Source organism: Phyllostomus hastatus, unplaced genomic scaffold (assembly GCF_019186645.2).
Source record: "Phyllostomus hastatus isolate PE091 unplaced genomic scaffold, TTU_PhHast_1.1 phas_scaffold_1066, whole genome shotgun sequence".
NCBI classification, from domain to species: domain Eukaryota; kingdom Metazoa; phylum Chordata; class Mammalia; order Chiroptera; family Phyllostomidae; genus Phyllostomus; species Phyllostomus hastatus.
This window is the reverse complement of record NW_025334004.1, coordinates 11,172,774-11,197,453: the sequence shown is the minus strand read 5'-3', so window position 1 is coordinate 11,197,453 and position 24,680 is coordinate 11,172,774. Positions and strand designations below refer to the sequence as shown.

At 35.5% G+C, this 24,680-nt stretch overlaps 1 protein-coding gene and 1 non-coding gene across 8 annotated transcripts in view; both read right to left on the bottom strand.

Annotated features, from left to right (window-relative positions):
* The window catches only part of R3HCC1L (R3H domain and coiled-coil containing 1 like), an 89,990-nt gene that overhangs the window by 33,924 nt on the left and 31,386 nt on the right, over positions 1–24,680 (bottom strand). For 4 of the 7 annotated variants that reach the window (XM_045854639.1, XM_045854643.1, XM_045854642.1 and 1 more), the window contains 2 exons: positions 5,980–6,062; positions 1,431–3,253 (listed from right to left, as the gene is read on the bottom strand). In XM_045854639.1, the coding sequence (XP_045710595.1) occupies positions 1,431–3,239 (1,809 nt within the window). In that variant the 5' untranslated portion in view covers positions 3,240–3,253; positions 5,980–6,062. The remainder of the gene's footprint in view (positions 1–1,430; positions 3,254–5,979; positions 6,063–24,680) is intronic. The other 3 variants (XM_045854644.1, XM_045854646.1, XM_045854640.1) reach the window with 1 other exon arrangement.
* On the bottom strand, positions 5,169–5,332 carry LOC123829154. Its single transcript, XR_006787548.1, has one exon. It is a non-coding gene; the product is annotated as a U1 spliceosomal RNA (small nuclear RNA).

The window sequence follows — 24,680 nt, the reverse complement described above, 5'->3', positions numbered from 1 at the left end:
GATATATTTAAGTGTGGGTTTTACCTTTGAGCTGTACTATTACTTATGTGAGTCAGAATCACTTGAAAAACTTGTAAATATACACACTGCTGGGCTAACGAGTTTGCATTTCTAATATAACTGATGCTCATGCTGCTAGTCTAGGAACCATACTATGGGAACCATTCCCTTTGAGAATCTGATAAAAGCTATGAAGAACTGTACATACATATAAAAATTTTCATGCATCTTCAAGAGGTTCATGAATGTCCACCTATAGATACTTTCTGCTCTCTGTATCTTTCTGAGGAATGTTTGGGACACAGGGTTTCCTGATTTGACTATAAGAAGTGCTGGTACTGGTAGATTTGCATGCCAATACCTCCTAAGAGTGAGGAGGAACTGCTTGGTACCAGAAAGTCAGTTCTGTCCAATGGGCTGATCTCTTCAGTCTTATGTGTCTCTTTCACATGCATGCGATTTTTCCATGCTTATGGTTTAACTCTCAGAAACAAAAGACTCATCACTTATTTAAAAGCCTCTTTGGAATTACTCAAATAGAACTCTATTTTAGAGGTGAAGTAGTCTGGTAGAAAGAACATAAACATTGGATTAAAACAGAATTGGACTGTAATCCCGTTTCTGCCTTTCCTAAAGATATGACCACCAAGCTTTAATTTCCTCATTTATAAAATTAGAGGTTTTATAGGGAAATCATTTTTTTTTCCTTTTCAGGAAAAGGTTATACAAACCCACTATAAGGAATAAAAGGGGAGTGGTCCTTATTTATAGTAAGGAATTTAAATGTTGATGGTCTAAAGAATATGAAAAGATTGAACTAAATAATTTATAAGAGGCCTTCAAAAATTTAAGTTTGTATTTATGAACTCTAATGAGCCAGCATGTCATTATTCACTTATATTTTCTATACAGACTCAATAATCACTTATTCTTTTACTCAGCATAAACTACTTTAAAAAAAAGTATCTTCCTTTATTTCACTCTTCTCTATTTCTTTTGCTCTGCTGTGTCTAAAAATATCTGAACATTGACTAGAAAAATGAAATAATAAATTATTCTCCTTCCCTCAAATAGGCCTGTGTAAAATACATCTTGTCAACACAGAAAAGCCTCTTTGAAGAAGTTTCCCTCTGTACTTCCTAAACAGACAGCCAGTACTCACTAAATTCATCTTTAATCTATTCACCAAGATCACTCAGGATTTGGCTATTACAGATATCGCTCAATTCTGTATGTTTTATTTTTTACAGATCTACCAGATATTCTTTTCTCAATCTACAATCCTAGAAGTTTATTGCAGGAACCTTTACACTGGCTATAAATGAGTGAATTTGTGAAGGTACACAAATGTCTATAAAATTACCCCTCAAATCCAAAGTTCTATGAATCTACAAATTATCAAAGCATCAAGCAATTTCCATTACACATACCTCTTGTAGAAGGCGTGGATCCAGGCAGTCACCATCATCATTAAACATGGACTCCCAGCTCTCCTCAGTAGCAGCACTTCCCTCCACGTGAGAAGTTTCAGTAGCTTTTGGGTTCATGGATGTCTCTATAGAAACTGATTCTATATCAGGAAAGGATACACCAAGTTCTATATTCTCTGAGTCATCTCCCTCTTTTGATTTGAACTCTTCAGCAGTTTTCAGTTCATGCAATGCCTCTGTTATATCACCAGTACAATCTAGATCATTGCCCAAGGCACTATCTGAAAGTACTTTTGTCCCATTTAACACACTGAGTTCAGAGTCCAAAAAGGTGTTACAATTACTACCAGCAATCTTCTTCATGGGCAAGGCCGAAGCAAAATCTGACGAGTTCTCTATCAACTTTCCTGTTGACTCGGTGAAACTAGATGAAATACTCTCAGCATAAATATCTGAGCAAGCAGTCAGGTTGCTGAAATTTTCAGTGTCATTCCCACTTCTAGCTACATGAAGAGGGGCCATACCTTCACTCATTTCTAAATATTTTGAGAAACTACTTGTGTTGCTACAGGCCTCATCAGCTACTCTAACTGCAACAACACAAGGATTGTCTATAGTTATTTGGTCAGATATGGTATCTGTAATGTCCATCATACATGTCTTACTTGTAATGTCACCTACACTCTTAAACCCATTACCTGTGTCTGTTTCATGAGCAAGGGCAGCTGATTCAGAGGGTTCATACTTTACACATAATTCATTAGCAGTGCTGTCATTCTCCTCACAGTCTCTAATCATTGGTGGATCAAAAATGCCATTTGTGCTCTCTAACTTGTTGACTAAAGTCATTTTATGACAGATGTGACCCACTGTCTCAGGAATGGAATCTATACCTTTCTGATCCAAGGTGAAATCTGTACTGTTGGCTATATCACCAACATTCTCAGCTTCAAAGTCTACACAAGTTTGATTAGTGACACCCTCTGGGCTTCCAGGAACAGGAAGAGTGGTGATGCCTCCACTGCTGAGCTTCAACATTCCACCTGATGTTTGTATGCCTTGTTGCACAATTCCAGGATCAGAGCTTAGTTTTGCTGGTCCGATCATACTCTCGGGTCTCAAAACAGAATTATGTACTTCAGGGAATTGAGGCTGTATCTCCACAACCTTGGCATCAGTTTCAATCCTGCTTTCTAAACCTCTGTTTCCAAATGTTTCCCCATTTAGTTCAGGCCTACTGAAATCACAGAATTCCGCATTTTGGAATGGCCTGTTTAGAATCGAAGACTCACCAATTTCTGAACAAGACTGAGATAGAAGCAACCTCTCATGTCTTGTCACACCTGTGGTTTCAACCTCCAAACACTCCTCCTTTTTGGGCTTAAAATGTCTTTGTGAAAGTTCACTAGGTACAGTCCCAGAATTTAGCACTCCTTGCTGATGTTCTTGGGGTAATATTTCTTTGGATTCTGTGGCTCCCCTCTTAGTACAAACCCTATCTTTATTGTTGTCTTGAAGGCATGTGTCTTTTCTTAATTTTGTTGAAGATTTCTTTCCTTCTCTATGACTGTACTCCTTTTTATTGGGATAAATACTTAGTCTTTGAGCCTTAGGTTTATCTCTGAAGATCTCCTTTTGAGAGAGACAATCTTCTTTTTGTTCTTCTTTCACCAAAGAGTTAGGTAGATCACAGTTTTTTTCCTCATCCCTTGCCTTGAGTAGTACTACACCCCTTCGAGCTTTAGGAACATAAAGTGCCATGTCAGGCCTTCTGGTTCGAACTCTGCATCTCGCTGCTTCTTGCTGCATGGCACCACCTCAATCTGTAAGAAAGAGAGACTGATTTAATCACAAGAAACTAATTACAATGTATTGAACCAAGAGATTTTTAAAGAGTAAGTAGAGGTCCTACTAATCCATCCTATAGAAACCCTGAAGTTGAAAACAAGAAAATATGCCATAAAATAACTCATGCATTAGGTAAGCAACTAATAAAAAGTAAATTCCAAAATAATTCATGAGCCCATGAATTTCATCCATGTGTCCTCTTACTTCATATTCCCCAAATCATTTACCTCTCAACCTCTCAAGTGCTCTCTATTTTTTAAACAAGTAGCCTTGTCTTAGGCTGAATTAAAATAGATTATTAGAGCACTGATTTTCACCTATCAAGTACTCAAAAAACATAACAATCTCCATATTCTAGGAGCTCAGAATTTTCATTGAAGAGTATATTCAAGGACAACCCTAAAAACACATTTGCTCAACTTATTTTTATACACATAAAATTTTTAAAGAGTAACTTGAATGGGAATAAATTGAATGTGGGCTAGAAAATAAGGCAACGAATCAGGGACTACTTCTGAACTATGATTTTTAGGAAGAAAAGGTAGTAGGAGAGAGAAAGTCATTATTCTATTAATACTATTTAATCAAGTGACCTACTATAAATTTTTCTTTCTTCCAGAAGCAATAAAACAGGTCTGGGGAGGAAGAAGGAGGGTGGAGGCCAAGGAATGTGATGAGACAACTCACACTATTAACTCCCTGACAAGCTCTACCATAAGTTACTCAATGGAATTTAAAAAGGGGAAAAACTTAACAAAGGTTAAATAAACCTTCATCTACTATCTACAAAATATAAGGAAATGTACTACACAATTCATACCAGTTATATTTTTAACTATGAATTTTTTTATTTTTTAAGATTTTTTTTAGAGAGAGAGAGGGGAAGAGAGGGAGAGAGGGAGAGAAACATCAGTGTATGGTTGCCTCTCATGTGCCCCCAAACGGAGACATGGCCCGCAACCCAGGCATGTGCCCTGACTGGGAATTGAACCAGTGACCCTTTGGTTTGCAGGCCCGTGCTCAATCCACTGAGCCACACCAGCCAGGGCTATTCTTTTAATCTTAAAAAAAAAAAAGTGAAATAGGTATTAGTTTGTTCAGAGCAAAAAGAATAAGAGGTCGCACGCGCGTGCGCCCACACACGCACGCGCGCGCACACACACACACACACACACACACACACACTAGCCATATACTCTTCACTTTGCCCGTTGTTAATATTCACCATGTACATTTCAAAGGAAAGAGATAATAAGAGGAAAAGAAAGGCCAACAAATCCTGTCCACTCTTTTCCAGATCCCTAAGATTTTACCTGATTCAGAATACATACACTTCCTTAGGTAAAAAAAAAAAACTCTGCTCTCAAGGCCCAGACTGTTTTCTTTTTTTTAATCCTCACCCTAGGATATAGTTATTGATTTGAGAGAGAGAAAGAGAGAGAGGGAGAGAAAGAGAGATACATGGATGTGAGCAAGAAACATCAATCAGTTGCCTCCCATAAGTGTCTCAACCAGCAATCAACCCATAACCTAGGTATGTTCCCTGTCCAGGAATCGAACCTGCAATCTTCTGTTGTATGGGACAGTGCTCCAACCAATCAAGCCACCCATCCAGGGCAACACAGGCTATTTTCTTTTCAGTCCAGATATATACCATGACCCTGAGCACCAACTATCCTGAGTTTTCTTCATTTCCCTTTTATCTTTTGATGTCCTAATTAACTAGCCCACCAATGTTCATAGATTTTCTATTTTTTTTCATTTGTGTAAGAATATGACTTTAACATTGAGCCATGCCAGTATTTTTTAAAAATGCCTACTTTTCAAAGACAAAAATACTAATGTGTACTCCATTGGAGGAGATGCCACAGACAGTGTATCTTTTATTTTTAGGGGACAGCATGAATGCCACCTCCCACTACCACAAATTATGCAGTTGAGTTTCCCACACTTGGGGAAGTCACAGGAGTCAGCACATCCCAAGTGCAATAGATAAACCTTTCCCTGGGAAAGCCACCTTTGTGATCATGGTAACTCCCCTGCCAGGTAAGTATGACACAGTATATCTTGATCTCAGTTAGCAAACATCTGACAAAATACATTATGATGAACTTTTGTACGTAAGACAGTAAACTATGATCTATTTAACAGAAGTGATAGGTGTACTCAAACAAAAAGTAATGATAATGGGTAGAGAAAATTTTAGAAAAGGTTATTTAAAGGAGAACTATGTCCCCCATAGCCCTTTGAAGTTCAATATTTTAAACAATAATATGGCTGTAAACAATAGACATTGAGTGCTTATCAAATATGCAACTGACACATAACAGGATTAATAGAAACCAAAAATTGTAAAGTCACAATTAAATATCATTTTTATAATTTGAAATGCTGTGCTGAAAGTAATATGAAGACAAAACAATGAATAAACACCAAGATCTGCTTGGTGTTTGGGTTAAAAAGAATCTAACACAGAAGACTTGACTTGTGTACAATTCCCACACACAAAAAAATCTAAAGGCTTTTACTTCATCTACAAAGTCAGTAGGAGTCAAACTATAGTGATGTGGAAGTTCAGAAAGGCAACACAGTCTTCGATTACAGTCTAGAAAATATACGATACAATGTATGTTTAAAGGAACTAAGCAGTCTGCTGTCTGCTTCTTGCCCAGAGAGGTGTAAATAGAAATATTACAGTTACCTTTATATCTGATAGACAGAACAAATATTCTCTTCTAGGTTTCTATGCTTCTGTATTTCTCTAGAAGGCAGTACCAGAACCAACTGGTAGAAATTAAAAAAAAAGAAAAGAAAAGAAAAGAAAAAAGTTTAGCTCAATATAAAAAGAACTCTGCTTCTGGAGTTCTCCAACATTATTTTTAGGTAACAAACTCTGTATCTAGAATCATTTAAATACATTGTGAATGAATTTCTGTCTGTACGATAGATTGTTCTGAATTAATTTTAAGCATTCTTAAAACTAAATTCTACACTTCTATTTCTCATCTGCAACAGACATATATCAAAGGCTTCAAATTTAACATTATTATGTGCTACAGCTAATAACTTGTAAATCCCAATCTTCCTTTTTTTAAGTTAATGCCCACATATTGTCATGATACAATTTCCTAGAGCTGAATAACAAAATAATAAATTTATACTATTATCTATTTCCTACCAAAACACTAAATTCAAGTATACCATGACCAGCAGCATAAATGTAAATGTTTAGCAACTGGCTTTCCAAGTCTAGTTTGGAGTACTGGTTGATATTTTTGTTATGCCAGTAATATTAACAATGTGAAGTGATAATCATTTTTGAATCGAAGAATATATCCTCAATTTCTGAGCTATGCACAATGTAATAACTAAAGGCATGGACACATTTAAGTTTGTATTATTGTCATTTTTTCCATCACTTAAAGTCTAGGCAATCAATAAACAATTATCAAGCTTGGATTTAAAACATTTGCCAAATTCTGTGGTGTAAATATTCCCACCTTGGCTAATTTTAAGATACCACTGTGATACCACTGAACACAATAACAGGAAAAGATTCACAGTAGCACATGATATAGTATTTCAACTATAAAGGTACAATATACAAAAATAATTCAAGGTCATTGATCATGGTATTATGTAGTAAAATAACTATAAAGTGATGAATTTTGAGTATTTACAATTTTTATAAATGTCATCTATTAATAGTAAGCTATGCAATTTAACTGTTAATACCAGCTATGTTTAACAATCAGTTTGCAAAATTCCTAAATTTTAACAATCACCTTTCTCAGTCAAGTGGGAGATGCTCCAATACAAAACTGGCTGTGACAATCCTTTCATATAACTCAGACACACAAAAAAGGAGCATCCCCATCCTGTGGACTTTCAAGATAATGCCAATTCAATGTAAAGACCTGTTGTGTTCCTACAAATTTCTTTTGCAAATATAGACATGAAAGGCCTTTAATATTAGGAGAAGGGATGCTTGTCATATGCAATTTTTAAAATGTGTCTTACAATTAAAACTTTCCCACCCAGGTATTTACTAAAAGCACTTGATCTTTTCTTTCTCACTTTTAAAAGTTTTAACTTTTTTACAATGTCCTAAGTGGTTTTATCACTACCTATACAACTACTTCTTTTGCTGTATCATTTTTGCAACCATGCATGTTTCCTCTCACCCCTCTCTCTACACACACACATTTTTGCCCCTGAACCTTCTGAGGACAAATTACAGGCATCATGACCCTTACCCTTAAATACTTCAGAGTATATTTCTTATAAATAGGCATATCCTTTTATACAATTACAAGTTAAAAATATTAGCAAATCTAACATTGACATTTTTATCAAATCTAACTTAAGTATTCCGATTTTGTCAGATGACCCTGTAGTTTCCTTTGACCCTTTGGTTCACAGGCTGGCACTCAGTCCACTGAGCCACATGTACTTCGTTTTCATCCTTTAATAAATGTTCCCATCCTTTAATAAATTTTTATTCTATTGTTACTGTTAAAAAATCTGTTGTCAGCTTGTCATTGCTTTTTGCAGGTATCTCTTTTTCCTCTTTAATGATTCTCAAGATAGTCTCTTAAAAACTTGGTGTTTTCAAGTGTCTACTGTGTGTTTAGCATTATTTCTCTACTAGGGCAACACTATTTTGAGTATTTTAGCTCTGAGTCTTTGACCAGTTCTAGTCATTCAGGGCAGTATCTTCAGATTTATCTAGAACATCACCAGTTTTCTCTTCACATTTGTCTACTTTGCATTTTATCCTAGCCATTCAGTTTTTAAATTTTAGTGACTAAAGTCCTATTTGTCCCCTACCCTGCCCTGATCTCTTTGGTCTTATATATTTTAAGTTTTGTTGTTGTTCTTATATTTGTTATCTTCTTTTATCTTTAATATTTTTAACATTTGTTTTATTATTTATATTTATTATTATAACTGTGGCATTTATTTTAAATTTAATTTTATAATTAGATTTTTATAAGTACTAAGTACTTATCATTTAATAGTTCTACTTTCTAAAGTTCTTGAGAATTTAACTCTGCTGTCTCTTGTCTCTCTGACTTTTGCTTTAGGCACTGTCAATTTTTTTTTTTTATAACTTTGAGTAGTGAGCTCAACATCAATGGGGAATTGTCAGTAGCAATGGTAATTCCATACAGCCAGACAAGTGTTCCTCTATGGAATGGTTCTGCATTAATGTTAATTTTTAAGTTTGAGGTTTTCTGGCCTGGACCCATGCAGTAACTGTAAATATGAAACTCAAACTCACAGGAGAGTAAAACAATAGTTACAAAATCTCAGGAAACTTTCTCCTTCACTCAGAACCCAGGTGAAAACAGACAAGCTTCGGTATTTTCTTTCTATAACTGAGGGTACAATGCTTTGAGATTTAAGGCTCTGAGAGGTGAACTCAGTTTCCAACTCATTGCTCCCAGGCTCAATGCCCCCACTCCTATATCACACATGGTTATTAAAATCTAAGCCTTTTAGTTACCAGGAAAAGCAACCTTAGTAAAATAAAAAATAAACAAAAAATATACACAATCTAAAGGAGTAATATCTTAAAATTATGGCTCATCCATACAGTGGACCAATATCCAAAACATAATCCTAAATGAAAAAAAACTATGATCCAATTCTTTTTTTTTTTTTTTGTACAAAAGTGTATGTGTATTTCACATGAGTGTGATGTCAAGTACAGGCTGTAGTTTCTGAGTCAGAAACAGAGCTCCAGACTTGACTAGCTCTGACCTCAGACATATTACTTAACTTTATTGTGGGAAAAGTTACGACTCTAAGCGTCACTCAAGTATAAAACGACGATAATAATACATTTATGTCACAGGGACACTAAATAGATTGAATAAAATAATGCATGTACAGATACTTGCCAGTCACGGTGAAAGTCTCAATAAAGTTAGCCATTGTTGAGTTCCTTAAGTTACAAGTTTGCATAGGGAATCAAAAGCCCTTGTAATACAGAATCCAGTTCTACTTGACACTAACATCTACTTCAACTATGTATCCTGGCTTTTCCCATCAGTCTCTAATAGTCTACTGTGATAAAAATCCAGTAATACAAAGTAAACACAATGCAACTCAACTGTAAAATGAAAAATGCAAAACTTGAAAAGAGTCGAGGATTTCATGAAGTCTATGAAAATAATATTGAAAAAAGTGCTCATCTCACAGCAAGACCCCTGGGGAATAATGACCTGGCAGAATCAAACCAGTGAATGACTGAAGAAGGGAAAACCCAGCAAGGATGACAACAGACTAAGAATCAAGGAAGAAAATGTCAAGGGAGTAAGAAAAATCTCTTGAGAAATTGCTGAAGTTCCCATAGTTTTGGTAAAACTGATGCACTAGTCTAGTCTATATGATAAATCCTAAGAAAATCAAACAAAGTGAAGAATGCTATTGGAATATCCCACAATTTTAGTGGAATAATTATACCAAGAAAATACATCATTCTTTGTTAATTCTAAGAATTAACACAGCTGTAATTACAACATAAATTTTATTACATATATAGTAAATGTTTTCATTTCAGAAAATTGTCCATAACAAATCTTTTTTTCATTAATAACTATAAAACTTTAGTCTTCATTTTAATGAAGGTATTTTCAGAGTACTAATTTTCTCATTTCATAAGAATTTCTCATAAATGTATATCCTAAGTAGAGAAAGGCTATTATCTAAACTCCTAACAGTGGTTAAAACTGGGACAGTGAAAAAATAAGGAAAAAGAATTAAGAATTATTAACTTTTTATACATATACCTATTGTTGGAATTTGTTACCATAAATGTAGTATTTTGTTACTATTTTCATCCTCATCCAAGGACACACTTACTGACTTCAGAGGGAGGGAAAGAAGGGAGAGGGAGGGGGAGAGAAACAGCAATAGGTTGTCTCCTGTACGATCCCCAACCAACCAGGGACCAGAGCTGCAACCCAGGCATGAGCCCTGACTGGAAATCAAATCTGCAATTCTTCGGTCTACAGGATACCACTCCAACTGAGCCATACCAACCAGGGCCATAAATGTAGTATTTTTGTAATTAAAAACAAAATCACTAAAATTCAAAGATTTGCTATTGTTTTAGTATATAAGACCATTACTATAAATTGCTGTAGAAGAAAGCAAAGGCAATGAAAATTGATAAACAGATCTTTACTAGACAAAATCACTATAATTAGGAAAAAGATGAAGAAAAGAATGACCTCTTTAACATACTTGACAAGACAATAAAATAAGCAGCACATAAACTACTTGATGTTGAAAAGACACCTTCAAATGGTGCAGAATGTTGGAGCAACCTGTACTTTTTGGTCAAGAATGGATCTAGAACTACATTGTCCCATACAGTAGCCACTAGCCACACATAGCTACTAAGCACTTGAAAAGTGGCTAGTCTAAACTGAGATGTGCTGTGCATGTAAAATACCTCCAGATTTCAAAGACTTGGTATACCTCCCCCCAAAAGTAAAATGTCTCATTAATATTTTTTATTGATTATATGTTGAAATGGTACTATTTTGGATATAATGGGTTACACAAACATTAATGTCATCTGTTTATTTTTGTATTATTAAATGTGGCTACTAGAGAATTTAAAATTATACATGGCCCTGGCTGGTGTAGCTCAGTGGACTGAACACAGGCCTGTGAACCAAAGGGTCGCTAGTTCAATTTCCAGTCAGGGCACATGCCTGGGTTGTGGGTCCAGTCCCCAGTAGGGAGTGTGTAAGACGCAACCAAACACTGATGTTCTCTCCCTCTCTTTCTCCTTCCCTTCCCCTTTCTCTAAAAACAAATCAATAAATTTTTTGTTAAATATCTATGTGGTCCACCTATGTAGCCCACATTTGTGGCCCATGTTATATTTCTAATGGGACAGTGCTTGTCTTGTGACATATCCTTAATGTCACAAGAATGAACACAGTCTGCTTTTTCCTCTTGTGCTTTGCCTGTTTCGTATTTTTTCACTTTTAGCAACAAGGAAATATGCCAAACCAAGAAATGAACTAAAAAATTAATGTATAGATAAGCTTATCTCTGCACACACACTTTATTTCATATGTTCAAAATGATTGCCCCAAAAGCACTAAAAAGTAGAGTCTACTTATGTTTCATAAATCAGAAAACAAGACAGATTAGACAACAATCATATGTGGTAAAAGTTACCCTCAACAAATTTAGGACCATTTCTTCTAACTTGACTTTTTTCCCTGAAAAGAGGGCTTTTTTTTTATAAGTTTAAAGCTGTGGAGGGTCCTAGATTAAGAATCATTTCTTTGTACATTATTAATAAAACAACTTCCCTTGTATCACTATACTATCAAAAACATTTCTTGTCATTAGTTTATTTACGAACAGGTAAAACTAAGAGATGCAAACATCCTTCAGCAATTCAGCAGCACATATGTCCATCTGTAAAGGACTAAAAATATCCGAAAAGTAGATTTAGCATATTTATAATTAAATGTAATATATATTACATGACACGAGTAAACCAATAGATTTCTGAGCACTAAGATGATGATATACTTTTAAATTCCAGACATCCCCTCAGAAAGATTCACTGTTCTTCTCCCCTTAATGTCATAGTTTAGTGAATGGTATCACTAACAACCCAGTTGTTCAAGCCAGAAACCTGGGAGTCATTATCACTGACATTTCAATCAATTACCAAGCACTGTTCATTCTACTTCTATACTGCTTCCAGTGATTTTCTAAAATACAAATCAGATTTGGCCATTTCCTTGTTCAAAATTCTCAAGTGGCTCTTCATCATGTACAAACTTTAAAGTATCCTGCATAGCATATTTGACCCTACATGATCTAGCTCCACTGCCACCCCTAGAACTGCCCATCTGCCTAATCTCATCTCCAGCCGCTTCCAATTTCAGACGTTAAATTTCATCAATTCCAATTTCTGGTCATACTAGAAACATACCCAGCTGCCTTCTTACACCTCTGTGGTTTAAGGCCTACTATTTCTCAGCTGGATACCCTCCTGAAAGTCTCTACCTGTCCTTCAATTCTCACCATAAATGTTATCTCCTCTATAACTTTGTCACTAACTCCCCCTGATACATTAAGGTCCTACCCATAAGTTTCCAGTATATACCTTCATTAAAGCAATTATCATACTGCTTTGCAATTATGGGTTTGCACATCCAGCTCTCTCCTAAACTGTTAAGTTCTTCAATGTAGGGTTACTTTTTGTCATTGTTATCTACAATGCAATAGCACTGAAATTGGCACCAAATGTTAAATCATGGCAACTGAGATTTCTCAAGAGGTCATGCACCCCAACCTCCAATTAAGATATGAGGCCTCATTCATTCATTCATTCATTCATTCCACAAACATTTATTGAATACCTATTATATGCCAAGTCCCATCCAGGCACTATGAATGAAGCAATGAACAAAACAACTCTGGCCTCAAGAAGCATACTCTGTAATGGTGGAGACCTAAAATAAACATACACTTAAACATATAATGTCTGACACTGATAAAGGCAATGGAGTAAAATAAAGCAGAGAGAGAGATCAACGTGATGGTGTATGTGGCTATTTTAGAAGGGAACACAACATGATAAAGTGGCGAAGACTACTCTGAGGAGTTAATTCCTGAGCTGATACTTGAACTGGGTCGGTGAGTCACACAAGTTATCCAGGGAAAAGAGAATTCCAGGAAAAAAATACAAGCAAGTGTAAAAGTTCTGAGGCAGGACAAGCTTGAAATGTCCACAGAATAACAGGAAAACAGGTGTGGTAACAGGAGAGTAAGAAGGGGCACAGAAGTCAGTAAGATAGCTAAGTAAGGGTCAGAACAAGTAAGGGTTTGCAGGCCAAGGCTTTTATTTCAAACATGCTGGGACATCACTGAAAGGTTTCAGCAAGAGAATGACATGATCTGACTCACCACGGTTAAAGATCATTCTAGCAAAAGTGTGAGGCACTGACTAAGGAGTAAGAGTAGAAGGAGAAAAATCTGTAAAGAAGTCTAAAAACAAACAGACGTGCAGCATGTCTAGGGTAGTAACAAACAACATAACAAGTGGTGGTTGGATCAATGACATATTCTGAAAGCAAAGCTAACAAAACCTTGGTGCTGATATGTGGGATGTGAAGAAGGAAAGAGAGACAAGTCACTTGAGAGTTTGGTCTGATCAACCTGAGTGATTACAGTTATACTTATTAAGATGGGGAAGACTAGGGAAGGAAATGGAAAAAGAGGAACCAAAAATTGTAATTTGGACATTCTATATTTGAATGCCTGAGGGACATCCTATACAGTTGTTAAGGAAGGAATTGGATATACAGGTTTAAAGCTCAGAGGTGGTACAAAAATTGGAGATGAAAATTGAAGCCAAGGAATAGAATAAGACCATCTAGGGGGTAACAAAGACAAAAGGCCAAGGGGGTTGAGCCACGGAGGAACTAAACCCTTAAAGGCCACAAAGAGGAAATGTGGCCTGCAAGGGAGACTAAAGAAGAAAACAGAAGTAGCATCCTAGAAACCATGATAAGAAAATACTTTTGAAAGGCAAGAGTAATAATTTCTATTAAATGTAAAAGATGAAGTAGGAAGAACTGAGAATTTTTTTACTGGATTTGACAGGACAGAGGTTGTTGGTGATATTAGAACCATTTCAGTAGGATTAGAGAAACAAATATCTCATTGGAATGAGTTAGAGATCAAGCTGAGGTAAGGAAGAATGATTCACTATGAAGGGAGAAACTGATAATGCAAATGCAGTATGGGGAGGTTAACTATAATAAAGGTATATTTCCTATAGTTTTCAAATACTAGAACAAAAATTAGCAACTATAAGATTAGAAAGTCTATCAATTCCTGCTTTGTCATATCTTTATTAGAAATGCAAGGGGAGTATTAAGTAGAATATGATATTCTGAATTGCTCAATTATTCTCCTCAGGACAGTTAAGGCACCTTGAGCCTCAGAATTTACATAAATCAAGCTCACATATTCAACATCTTTCTTAAAAGTTATTTTTGCCTTAGCGAAGTTCAGGATTCATTAAAGCCTGCACAAAATCAGTTCTTTAGTCATTTGAATTCAATCAGTCTAAGGAACACAAATTTTGCTTCTTTAGCAATGCCAATAGTATACATCTTTGGAGTACCGGGTGATCTTGTGAATGTTGCAGTTAAATTCACTTACAAACTTTTATAGAGGGCTCAGTGTTCTGATGACAAAATAGATTACAAAGTTCTTTATCTTGGTTACTATGGGCTACTGAAGAATGAAGTCTCTAAGTAGAAAAAAAAGAATTTCTTTAAACAAGTTACCTTTTTTAAAGATAATAGATGGCTCAAAGCTCTATAATAGAGGACATCTAGTTTATAAAATAATTTAATGAAGTATAACACTAACCAAAAAAAGTAAAATTTCTATATTTTCCCTAACACAAAAGCCTATACAATAAACCTTTTTATTAAACCTGTATGCTCACCTCACAAAAATAATCACTATTAACATTTTGCTGTGTATGCATCTAGACCTTTTTCTATTTTTTAAAAAGATTTGTGAATGAGACTTATCTGCTGAAAACAGAGTCCTGTACAGAAAGACTTTCTAAGCCAGTTTTTTTCAAAATTATTTTGCACTCCAATTAAAAACATTTCCCATCATGACACAGTACATATAGATTCACACATACAATGTGACTGCAAAAGTTCCACAAAATACTATTTTCACTTTTATTTTTTAAATCTATTTCATTTTTTAACTTAAATATTTTAGATTCTTATAATTCAAAATCAATTTATTCACTAAATTGTTTCACTTGATTGTTTTAAAAACATTTTACTAAAACAGCATAGCCAACATTAGAAACTTTCATATCAGGGATGAAAACAATTCTCTATTTTAAATGATCTGGAATTCTGGTTGTAGAACAAAATAAAAGGAAAAGTAAAACCTAAGTAAAAAATGGAAGATAAGGACTTCTAGCCAAGATGGAGGTGTAGGTAAACACACTATGCCTCCTCACACAACCAAAATAAGGACACCAACAATTTAGAAACAAAATAACAACCAGAACTGATAGAAACTTGACCTGTATGGAAGTTGGACAACCAAGGACTTAAAATAGGCACATTCATCCAGACCAGTAGGAGGGGCAGAGTCGGGCAGCCGGGTGAAGAGGGGTCAAGGCGAAAAAAAAGCAGTGGCACCAGGCACGCAAGACAGCAGCGGGCAGACCCTGGGCGTGTGGGCGGCAGCTGGAAGACTCCAGGTGTGGGGTGGCAAAGGGCAGACCCAGCAAGGTGGCAACTGTGAAGCGAGGCACGATGCACACGCAAGGCAGCTGGCTAACCGGGCGGTCCCACATTTGCACACAGATAAACCAGGTGAAACTAGGGAGTGAGACAGACCACTCAACCCAGGGTCCCAGCGTTGGGAAATAAAGCCTCAAAACACCGACTGAAAACACTCGTGGAGGTTGAGGTGCAGGGAGAGACCCCCAGCCTCACAGGAGAGTTCATTGGAAAGACCTACGGGGTCCTAGAAGTACACAAGCCCACCCACATGGGGAATCAGCACCAGAAAGGCCCAGTTTGTTTGGGGGAAGCGGCAGAAGGGACTGAAATCCAACAGAGAGCTGAGCAAGCACCACTGTTCCCTCTCAGACCCTGCCCCCACAAACAGCATTACAACCCAGCGACTGGGTTACCCCACCCTGGTGAACACCTAAGGCTTCGTCCCTCATACATAACAGACACAACAAGACCAAAAACAAAACAAAAAAAGGCCCAAACAGAAGAACAGATCAAAGCTCCAGAGCAAATTCAACTAAGCAACCAAGAGATAGCCAACCTATCAGATGCACAGTTCAAGGCACTGGTGATCAGGATGCTCACAGAATTGGTTGAATTTGGTCGCAAATTAGATGAAAAAATAAAGGCTATGCTAAGTGAAATGAAGGAAAATGCACAGGGAAACCAATAGTGATGGGAAGAAAACTGGGACTCAAATCAATGGAGTGGACCAGAAGGAAGAAATAAAACAATCAAACAGAAAAGAAGGAAGAAATGAGAATTCAAAAAAATGAGGAGAGGCTTAGGAACCTCCAGGACATCTTTAAATGTTCCAATATCCGAATTATAGGGGTACCAGAAGGAGAAGAGTAAGAGCAACAAGTGGAAAACTTATTGAACAAATAATAAAGGGGAACTTCCCCAATCTGGCAAAGGAAATAAACTTCCAGGAAATCCAGGAAGCTCAGAGAGTCCCAAAGAAGTTAGACCCAAGGAGGAGCACACCAAGGCACATCATAATTACATTACCCAAGATTAAAATGAAGGAGAGAATCCTAGAAGTAGCAAGAGATAAGGAGACAGTAACCTACAAAGGAGTTCCCATCAGACTGTCAGCTGATTTCTCAAAAGAGACCTTACAGGCAAGAAGGAGCTGGAAGGAAGTACTCCAAGTCATGAAAGGCAAGGACCTACATCCAAGATTGCTCTATCCAGCAAAGCTTTCATTTAGAATGGAAGCACAGGTAAAGTGCTTCTCAGATAAAGTCAAGTTAAAGGAGTTCATCATCACCAAGCCCTTATTATATGAAATGTTAAAAGGACTTATCTAAGAAGATAAAAAACATGTATAGTAAAATGACAGCAAACTCACAATTATTAACAACCACACCTAAAACAAAAACAAAAACAAACTAAGCAAACAACTAGAACAGGAACAGAACCACAGAAATGGAGATCACATGGAGGGTTAGCAACAGGGGAGTGGGAGGAGGAGAGAGTGGGAAAGGTACAGAGAATAAGTAGCATAGATGGTAGGTAGAAAATAGACAGGGGGAGGGCAAGAATAGTATGGGAAATGTAGAAGCTAAAGAACTTATGACACATGGACATGAACTAAAGGGGGAAATATGGGTGGGAGAGGGTGTGTAGGGTGGAAGGGAATGAAGGGGGGGAAATGAGACAACTGTAAAAGCATAATCAATAAAATATATTTTTAAAAAAGGAAGATTATACCATCTAATCAAAAGTCTTTATCAAAATAATAAAATTAGGAATATATTTAATTTCCACATTTTCAAGATCCTCCACTCCCAATGTCAAGTACATTCTGCAAGTAACCAAGAAACGTCATTCCTTTGCAAAAGAGCTTCACTTTAAAATATACTTTACTTTATTCAGCACAACACAGAGGCACTTGTAATATAATATGAAAAATTATACTTGGATAGCAGAGAAATGGCTTCATTTTTAAAAACTATAAAATCTGCAAATGAACCAACAACTGATTCTCCTGTAGTTTTCTTAATGCATCCTTCCGTAAATGAACTTGCACTAGTTAATGCAATGACATATTTCATACTTGAAAATGCAAAATAGTTCCTACATCTACTTGGAGGTTTATTCTCACTTCTATTCAAACCAGACTTATAAAATACGTGTTGTAATTTAAATTAACAGAAAAAAAAGTTTTAAATCAGGTATTATTTAAAGGATCTTATACGGACCTTACTCAAAGGTATGCAGGAAACATTAATTAATGGGAAAAAGAATGAGGAGACAATCAGCTCTATTCAAATTGCTAAACTGGCCATGCACAAAGTGACACATCAAAGCCTTATTGTGACAGGCTACTCTCACCAACACACACCACAACTATATCATGACCTCCAAATTACTTTTTTTTTCAGTCGAGTATCTGCTTTTTATTGTTTCTTTCTCTTCTCCACCTGTCACTTCTTGCTGCTCTAAGCATTTTTCTCTCTCAATCTAACGAGTATTGTTAAATTCCAGCGTGTGCAAATTATATACAAAATAGAAAAAAAAGGGCTTCTAATTAAGGATCTGAGATTCTTTTCCTTTGAGCAAAGTATATGAGCTTTAATATATGAACTTTGTGATACCTATTTTGGTCCCTTACCAGATATTATTTGCTTATTTGGTGACATTCAAAATAGTAACATCCTCAATTAAATCATACAGACAAGGCATAAGGATATAAAATAAAATAAAATAAAATAAAATAAAATAAAATACCAAAGGCCAAAAAACTAGAATGTGGCTCATTCTAATCTAGATCATCTGACTCCAATGTTTGTGCTTCTAACTGCCTAATGGCACCCTGAACATACCAGTGGGTTTTAGTGCCCTCTGTTTTAATACCTTTGACAATCCTCTGGGAAAGACATTAATAAATGCATCGATTAGGAGATCAAAAACCCTAATTACCCCCTTTCACCTCTTCAAAAGCTGCTCCAAAAGACGTAACTGAGCCATAAAAATGGAAAGCCAGAGGAACATCAGTGGGTCAGCAAGACTGATCAGTAAGTTTTCAGAGGTCTGGCCTTGTCTATGATTAGACTGTGTGTCCTTCAGTGAAGCTAAACCCAAGACTCTCCAAGACTCTCCACTGCCATTTGAGGATCTACTTGCCAAGGATTGTTCAGGACTGTTCCTTCTGAGATGTAGCCTTAAGTGATCTCTGAATGCCTACTGAATGTGATAGATTTCAATAAATATTCCTTGAGTAAATGTGGGGTAGGTATTTTCTGCTCCCTATTGCTATAACAAACTGTTACCTTACCTGGCTCTCAATTATATCTTGAGCTCCTTGAAAGCAAGAAATACCTTGTCTTTGTTATATCCTCAATGCCCAGCACCATTCTTGACACATGGATGGTATTCAATAAATGACTGGTAAATAAGAGAACATAAAAACAAATGCTCCTAACATGAAGCAATAGTAATCCAGATGTTTATTCTTAATTTGAGACTGTGAATAGGTAAAAGGTATGTGTATTCTTGATGAAAGTTAAGAATTCTTTATAGTTGTTATTTTTTCATTCAATTCATTAGTTATTTTCCTACTAACATAGACTCTTTAGCTTGTATATATGCAAATTAATGGTGAGGGCAAAATTATACCAGAGCCAGATTAAAGGCCTATCTCCCATACCTGGTTCATTCTTAAAAACCGCAATATCCTGCCACCACCAAAGAAATGATGCTCTATGTTTTTAAAGTATTATCTGTTTCTATATACTTTTAATATACATATTCCGATTATGAGAAATGCTAAAAAGCACTAAGATTATAAATGTATCTGAGATTATAAAAACCTTGCAGTATGTTAGATTTAAAAAACTGTACATGGCAATATAATTTAAATTTATACTACCCTAATGAAGTTAATGAATGAAGCACTGTACTAAGTGCTCATATATATATTTTCTCATTTAATCATCATAACAAGTCCTTGAGGTATGTATAATTATTACGATTTTACAGATAAGGTAGTTAACACTCAGGTCACACATCTAGCTCGTAAGTGTGGGAGCCATAACTGAAACCCATATTTGACTGATACTCAAACTCTTCACTGCTCACAACTCTGCATGCCAAAGTATATCTTCAGCAAAGAACTCTAAATTTTCTAGATCACAACTGCCTAACTTTAACATTATAACATACCATATTTATTTTTAAATTAGTTATTTTGAGAAGTAAAAGAAAATTACTTACCTTCATGAACACCACACCCACCTTCCCATCTTAACCACTTTTGAAATCTTGAATCACATGGAGACTTTTTATCACTAACTTTCCCTTTGCTGAAAATTAGACTTTGTCCTCTCAATACTATGAAAACTCTGATAGCACCCACCACTGTGTTTCCTCTGCATAAAGCTTGCCATAGCTTTTAGCGGTGGAGGTCATTACCTTATGTGACTATGGAGTCTTAGAAAACTTGAACTCTGTAATGCAAGTTCTAAAAGGTTTCTATACTATCCCCTACACTAAATGTTGAGTAAAAACATCTGAGAAAACCAAGAAAATTATGTAATTAAACATAGTAACTTTGTCTCTGCATGGAACAGGTCTTTAAGATCAATTACATGTTATTTTTGTTCCCAAAGAGCAAAGAAGCTGGTTGGCAGATTTTATATGCTTATATTCCAACAAGCTAAACATCAACATTGAAAGAATCAAACTGTCTTCTGTTTTTCTCAATACTCAAAAACAATCAGGGAAGAGAATTTTATTCGCCATGACTTACCTATTATTGAAATATTGTTTCATTTTCCCCACTTCTGACTTACTCCCATCCAAAAACTCAATAAATTTTGGATCATAGACCATGAATGGTTGTATTTATTAAAGTAAACCAAGGATATTTTCTTGTCTCTCTCTCAAGGAAGTAAGAAAGGAAACTTGGAAGTTCTGCAGGAACATACCAAGATTTTCATTTTACTGAACACACTTCAAGTTTTCCCTCTCCCTCCACTCTCCATATTCAACAAGTTCCACTGATCTTCATACTCAGCATCTCTAATCTGTCCAGTTTTCCCCATCTCTAATGACATTCCAGGTTACAAGAACACACACAGCTGCCTAGGTTACTGTAGAACCTACCTAACTGGTCAGTTTTGCTTCCTTCTACATCTTCACCTTGCTTCCAGAATAATCCTTTTAAAAACAACTAGCTGCTCAGACATTCCCCTGCTCCCAAACCTTTCAATGACTTCCCATAATTCTTGTGATAAAATCAACACTTTAAACATCTTACAAAACTCTTCCTAATGTGGCTACAATCAATTTCTCTTAGTTTTTGTCATTCCTGTACTTACATGCTATACAGAGTGGGACAAAAGGTTTATAGTTGTTTGTATGGGAAATAATATAATAACAAATAATGAGAATAAACTTGGTGTTTCGCGTACACACAACTGCAAACCTACTTTTGACACATCCTGTATAACCACATCAAACTCCTGAACTCTCCATGTTTGTTTTATGGAGTTTTTTCTCATCTTAGCCTCTCCATAGTCTTTTCCCTCTAACTAATCTAATCCCCTGCAATCTCTTAACCATCTTCTCTTATCTAATTTCTATATAACCTCTAGGTCTCCACCACAGCTCTTTCTCTGAGGGCCTTAGCTAATCATTCTAGATGAGACTACGTGCCTCTGCCATATACTTCTCCTATTACAACTCTTATATTTTATTATAATTACTTCTTTGTCTAGTCGCCCCCAGCACATTATGTGCTTATTAGAAAAGGAATTATAATGTCTTCTTACTCATCATCGTATCCCCACCACTTTATCACAGTACTGGGTATATAGCATAGACTCAATGTTGTTTGTTTTTCTGTAGAATGAATAAATGAAAGAACAAGCAAACAAAACAACATGGGGGTAGAAATTGAAAAGAGCCAGATTTAAATGGTATTCTGATCAACAAAAATCCCGTATCAAAATCACATCCCCAAATAAATAACTGGGACTTCTAGATTCTGCTTATTTCATAGAAAGGTGAAGAATACCATTTTACCCTTAAAACAAAAGATGGATAATGTGCAAAATCATAATTTTTTTGAACTCATCAAAGAAGTAACTAATTCAAAATCTAAAGAAGACAGGCTCACTTCTTTACCTGTAGTAAGTACTGGACAACATACAAACCAGTAAGAACTCAGTTGAAACGTTTTAAAAATTGATAAAGGCCAAATGTGGGCTACCATGAGAATAAAGAACCCTTGACAACCACAGAAACCAGGAGAATTCTCACCCCCTCACAGAATCTTCTCAACAAACCACCCCAAAGTGGTATTAGATTTCAATAAGATATTATCAAGCTGATTCTAAAATAGATACAGAGAGGCAAAGGAACTACAATAGCCAAAACAATTTTAAAAAAAAGGAAAGTTGGAGAACTCACAGTATCTGCTTTCAAACTTACTGTAAAGTAATCAAACCAGTGTGGTATAGCAGAAAGGGTGGCTATGAGAAGGGGAAGGTCTAGAAATAGACTCACATATATGATCAATTGATTTTCAACAAAATACAAAGGAAATTCAAAGAAAAAGAACAGTATTTATAATTAATGGTGCTGAAACAATTAAAAATTGATATGTAGCAACAAAAAAGATAACTTCTATCCATATCTCACAATAAATACAAAAACTAACTCAAAATGAATCAAAGACCTATACGTAAAACCTAAAACTGTAACACTACTAGAAGAAAATACAGGAGAAAACCTTAGTGACTTTGGGTTAGGCAAAGATTTCTTAGATACAACTCCAAAAGCTAATTTTGGAGTTGTATAAATAAAAACTTAATTTTACAAATAATAAAATTAAGCTTAATTTATTATTTAAATTTTGTGAATAATAATTTAGCTTAATTTTATTATTCATAAGATTTTAAAATATTTATATCAATAAACTGGACTTCAGCAAAATTAAGAACTTCTGCTCTTCAAAGACACTGTTAAGAGAGTGAAAAGAAACCACAGATGGGAGAAAATATTTGCAAATCATGTAACTGATAAAAGACTTTTATCCAGAATATATCATGAAACACTCAAAACTCAGTATCTAAAACACAACAATTTGAACAATACTTCATCAAGGAAGTTACAAAGATAGCAAATAAGCACACCAAAAAATGCTAACATCATTACTACTAGAGAAATACAATTACATTTATATAAAATTCTAGAAAAGGCAAAACTGTAAAGACAAGAAATACATCAGTAATTGCCAAAAACTTACGGGATGATAACAAAGAGGCACAGAGAAATTTTTGGACTGATGGAACTGTTCTATATTTTAATTAATGGGAGTTATATGACTGTATGTTTTTGTCAAAATTCACAGAATTCTTCAAAAGATGAATTTTACAGTATATAAATTATATCTTCACTCTTTAAAGAAATCCACATTTCATAGAAACTCCTACTAAAATACAGCTGACCACACTGACTCATTTCTGATTCCTGGCTTGAAAATATACCTATCTAATGTGAGTGAGTAATTAGTGCAACCTTAATGAGGTTACATTAGTAAGACTAAAGATCAATTTCTTTCTTAGAACTTGAGGCTATAGTCTTTCCTAATTTAATTCTGCAATCATTACTTGAAACTTTCATGACTTATTCAACTTTGCATGAGTAAAGATTGTAAAACTTAATCTCCTTTAACTATCAACTCTATTATCTACTTCATATACAACCGAACCACATATTCTTTGCATTGCACTCGGGGAGTTGTATGAAACTATATTTCCAATCTGGATAGTTTTATTCTGGCAAGCCCAAATGACATTAAGCATGTCCACATCTAGTAATTTTTTTCTAAAATACACCTTTTTTCATAATTCCTTGCTCAAAAACTTTAGTGACTCACCAGAGTCTACAAGATATAAACTAAGCTTACCTGGCATTCAAGGTTCTCCCCAGTTTGGTGTCAATCTACTGTTTCATATCATATTTCTAGCACTTAGACACAAATCATCCATTCTGTAACCGATGGCCTCACAGTCTGTTCATGCCAACTTCTGAAATGCCCTCTTTGGATTATCTCAGTTTAAATAATCCTAGTTACTACTTATTCAAAAAGCTTATCTCAAATCAAGTATTTTCCTTTAACTATTTGAAGGTGCATTGATTTCACCCTTCTGTGGTTTCTTATGCATTCATTATCTATGGTATTCATTTGTCATCATATACTACCTTATATTCTTGTTTAAATGTTTCACTTATAAATGTCATCTCATCCTCCATAATACAATTTCCTAAGGGCAGATGCTGTTTCTCATGTTTGTTGCATCCCCAGGAACACAACAGGTGCTCAATAAATATTCAGAGAGAAAAAATTAATGTGGAATTTTATTTTAAATTAATTTTAAATCACCTTAAATTTTAAATTAATCAATTTAAAATTCATGTACTTAAATTCCTGGAAAAACTTATTTTATAGCTTGATAAACTTAAGCCAGGAGCAGCAGACTTTTGCTCACTCAGATATGCCACTGGATCACATTTATCTTTATATTGTTGAATACAGTACCTGACATGACACATGGAAAACGCTCAAATAAATGTTTAACTACATTTTATTTTCTAAGGCCACAAAGTAAGAAATGGAACCCTGGAGTTCTATCCCAATTTCCCCAATGATTACATTAGTGCCTTGAAATGCCCTCTTATGTTTCATATTTATTCATAGAATCTCCCTAAACAGACTACAAATATCACAAAGACAAAAACTGCTTTCTCCTCTCTTTAAAGCTTGCAGAGCAACTACCCTGGTGCTGAGTCCATGCATAGTAGGTAGGCAATATTTCTATCAGATTTCTTTAGAGTAACATAAAGGCAGCTTATATAACACTTCTCTGCCCCATGTAAAAACACATCAGTTACTCTTCCTACTGGGAAGATTTATTTTTCATCATCTTTGGCACAAATTCTAGAATGCTATCTGCCAGGTCCCATGCCCTGATAAATATGCATCCACAAACAATTATGAAGATAGATAGCTTATGGGGAGGGGGCACTCTCTGGTCAGGTCCCAATGCTGGCC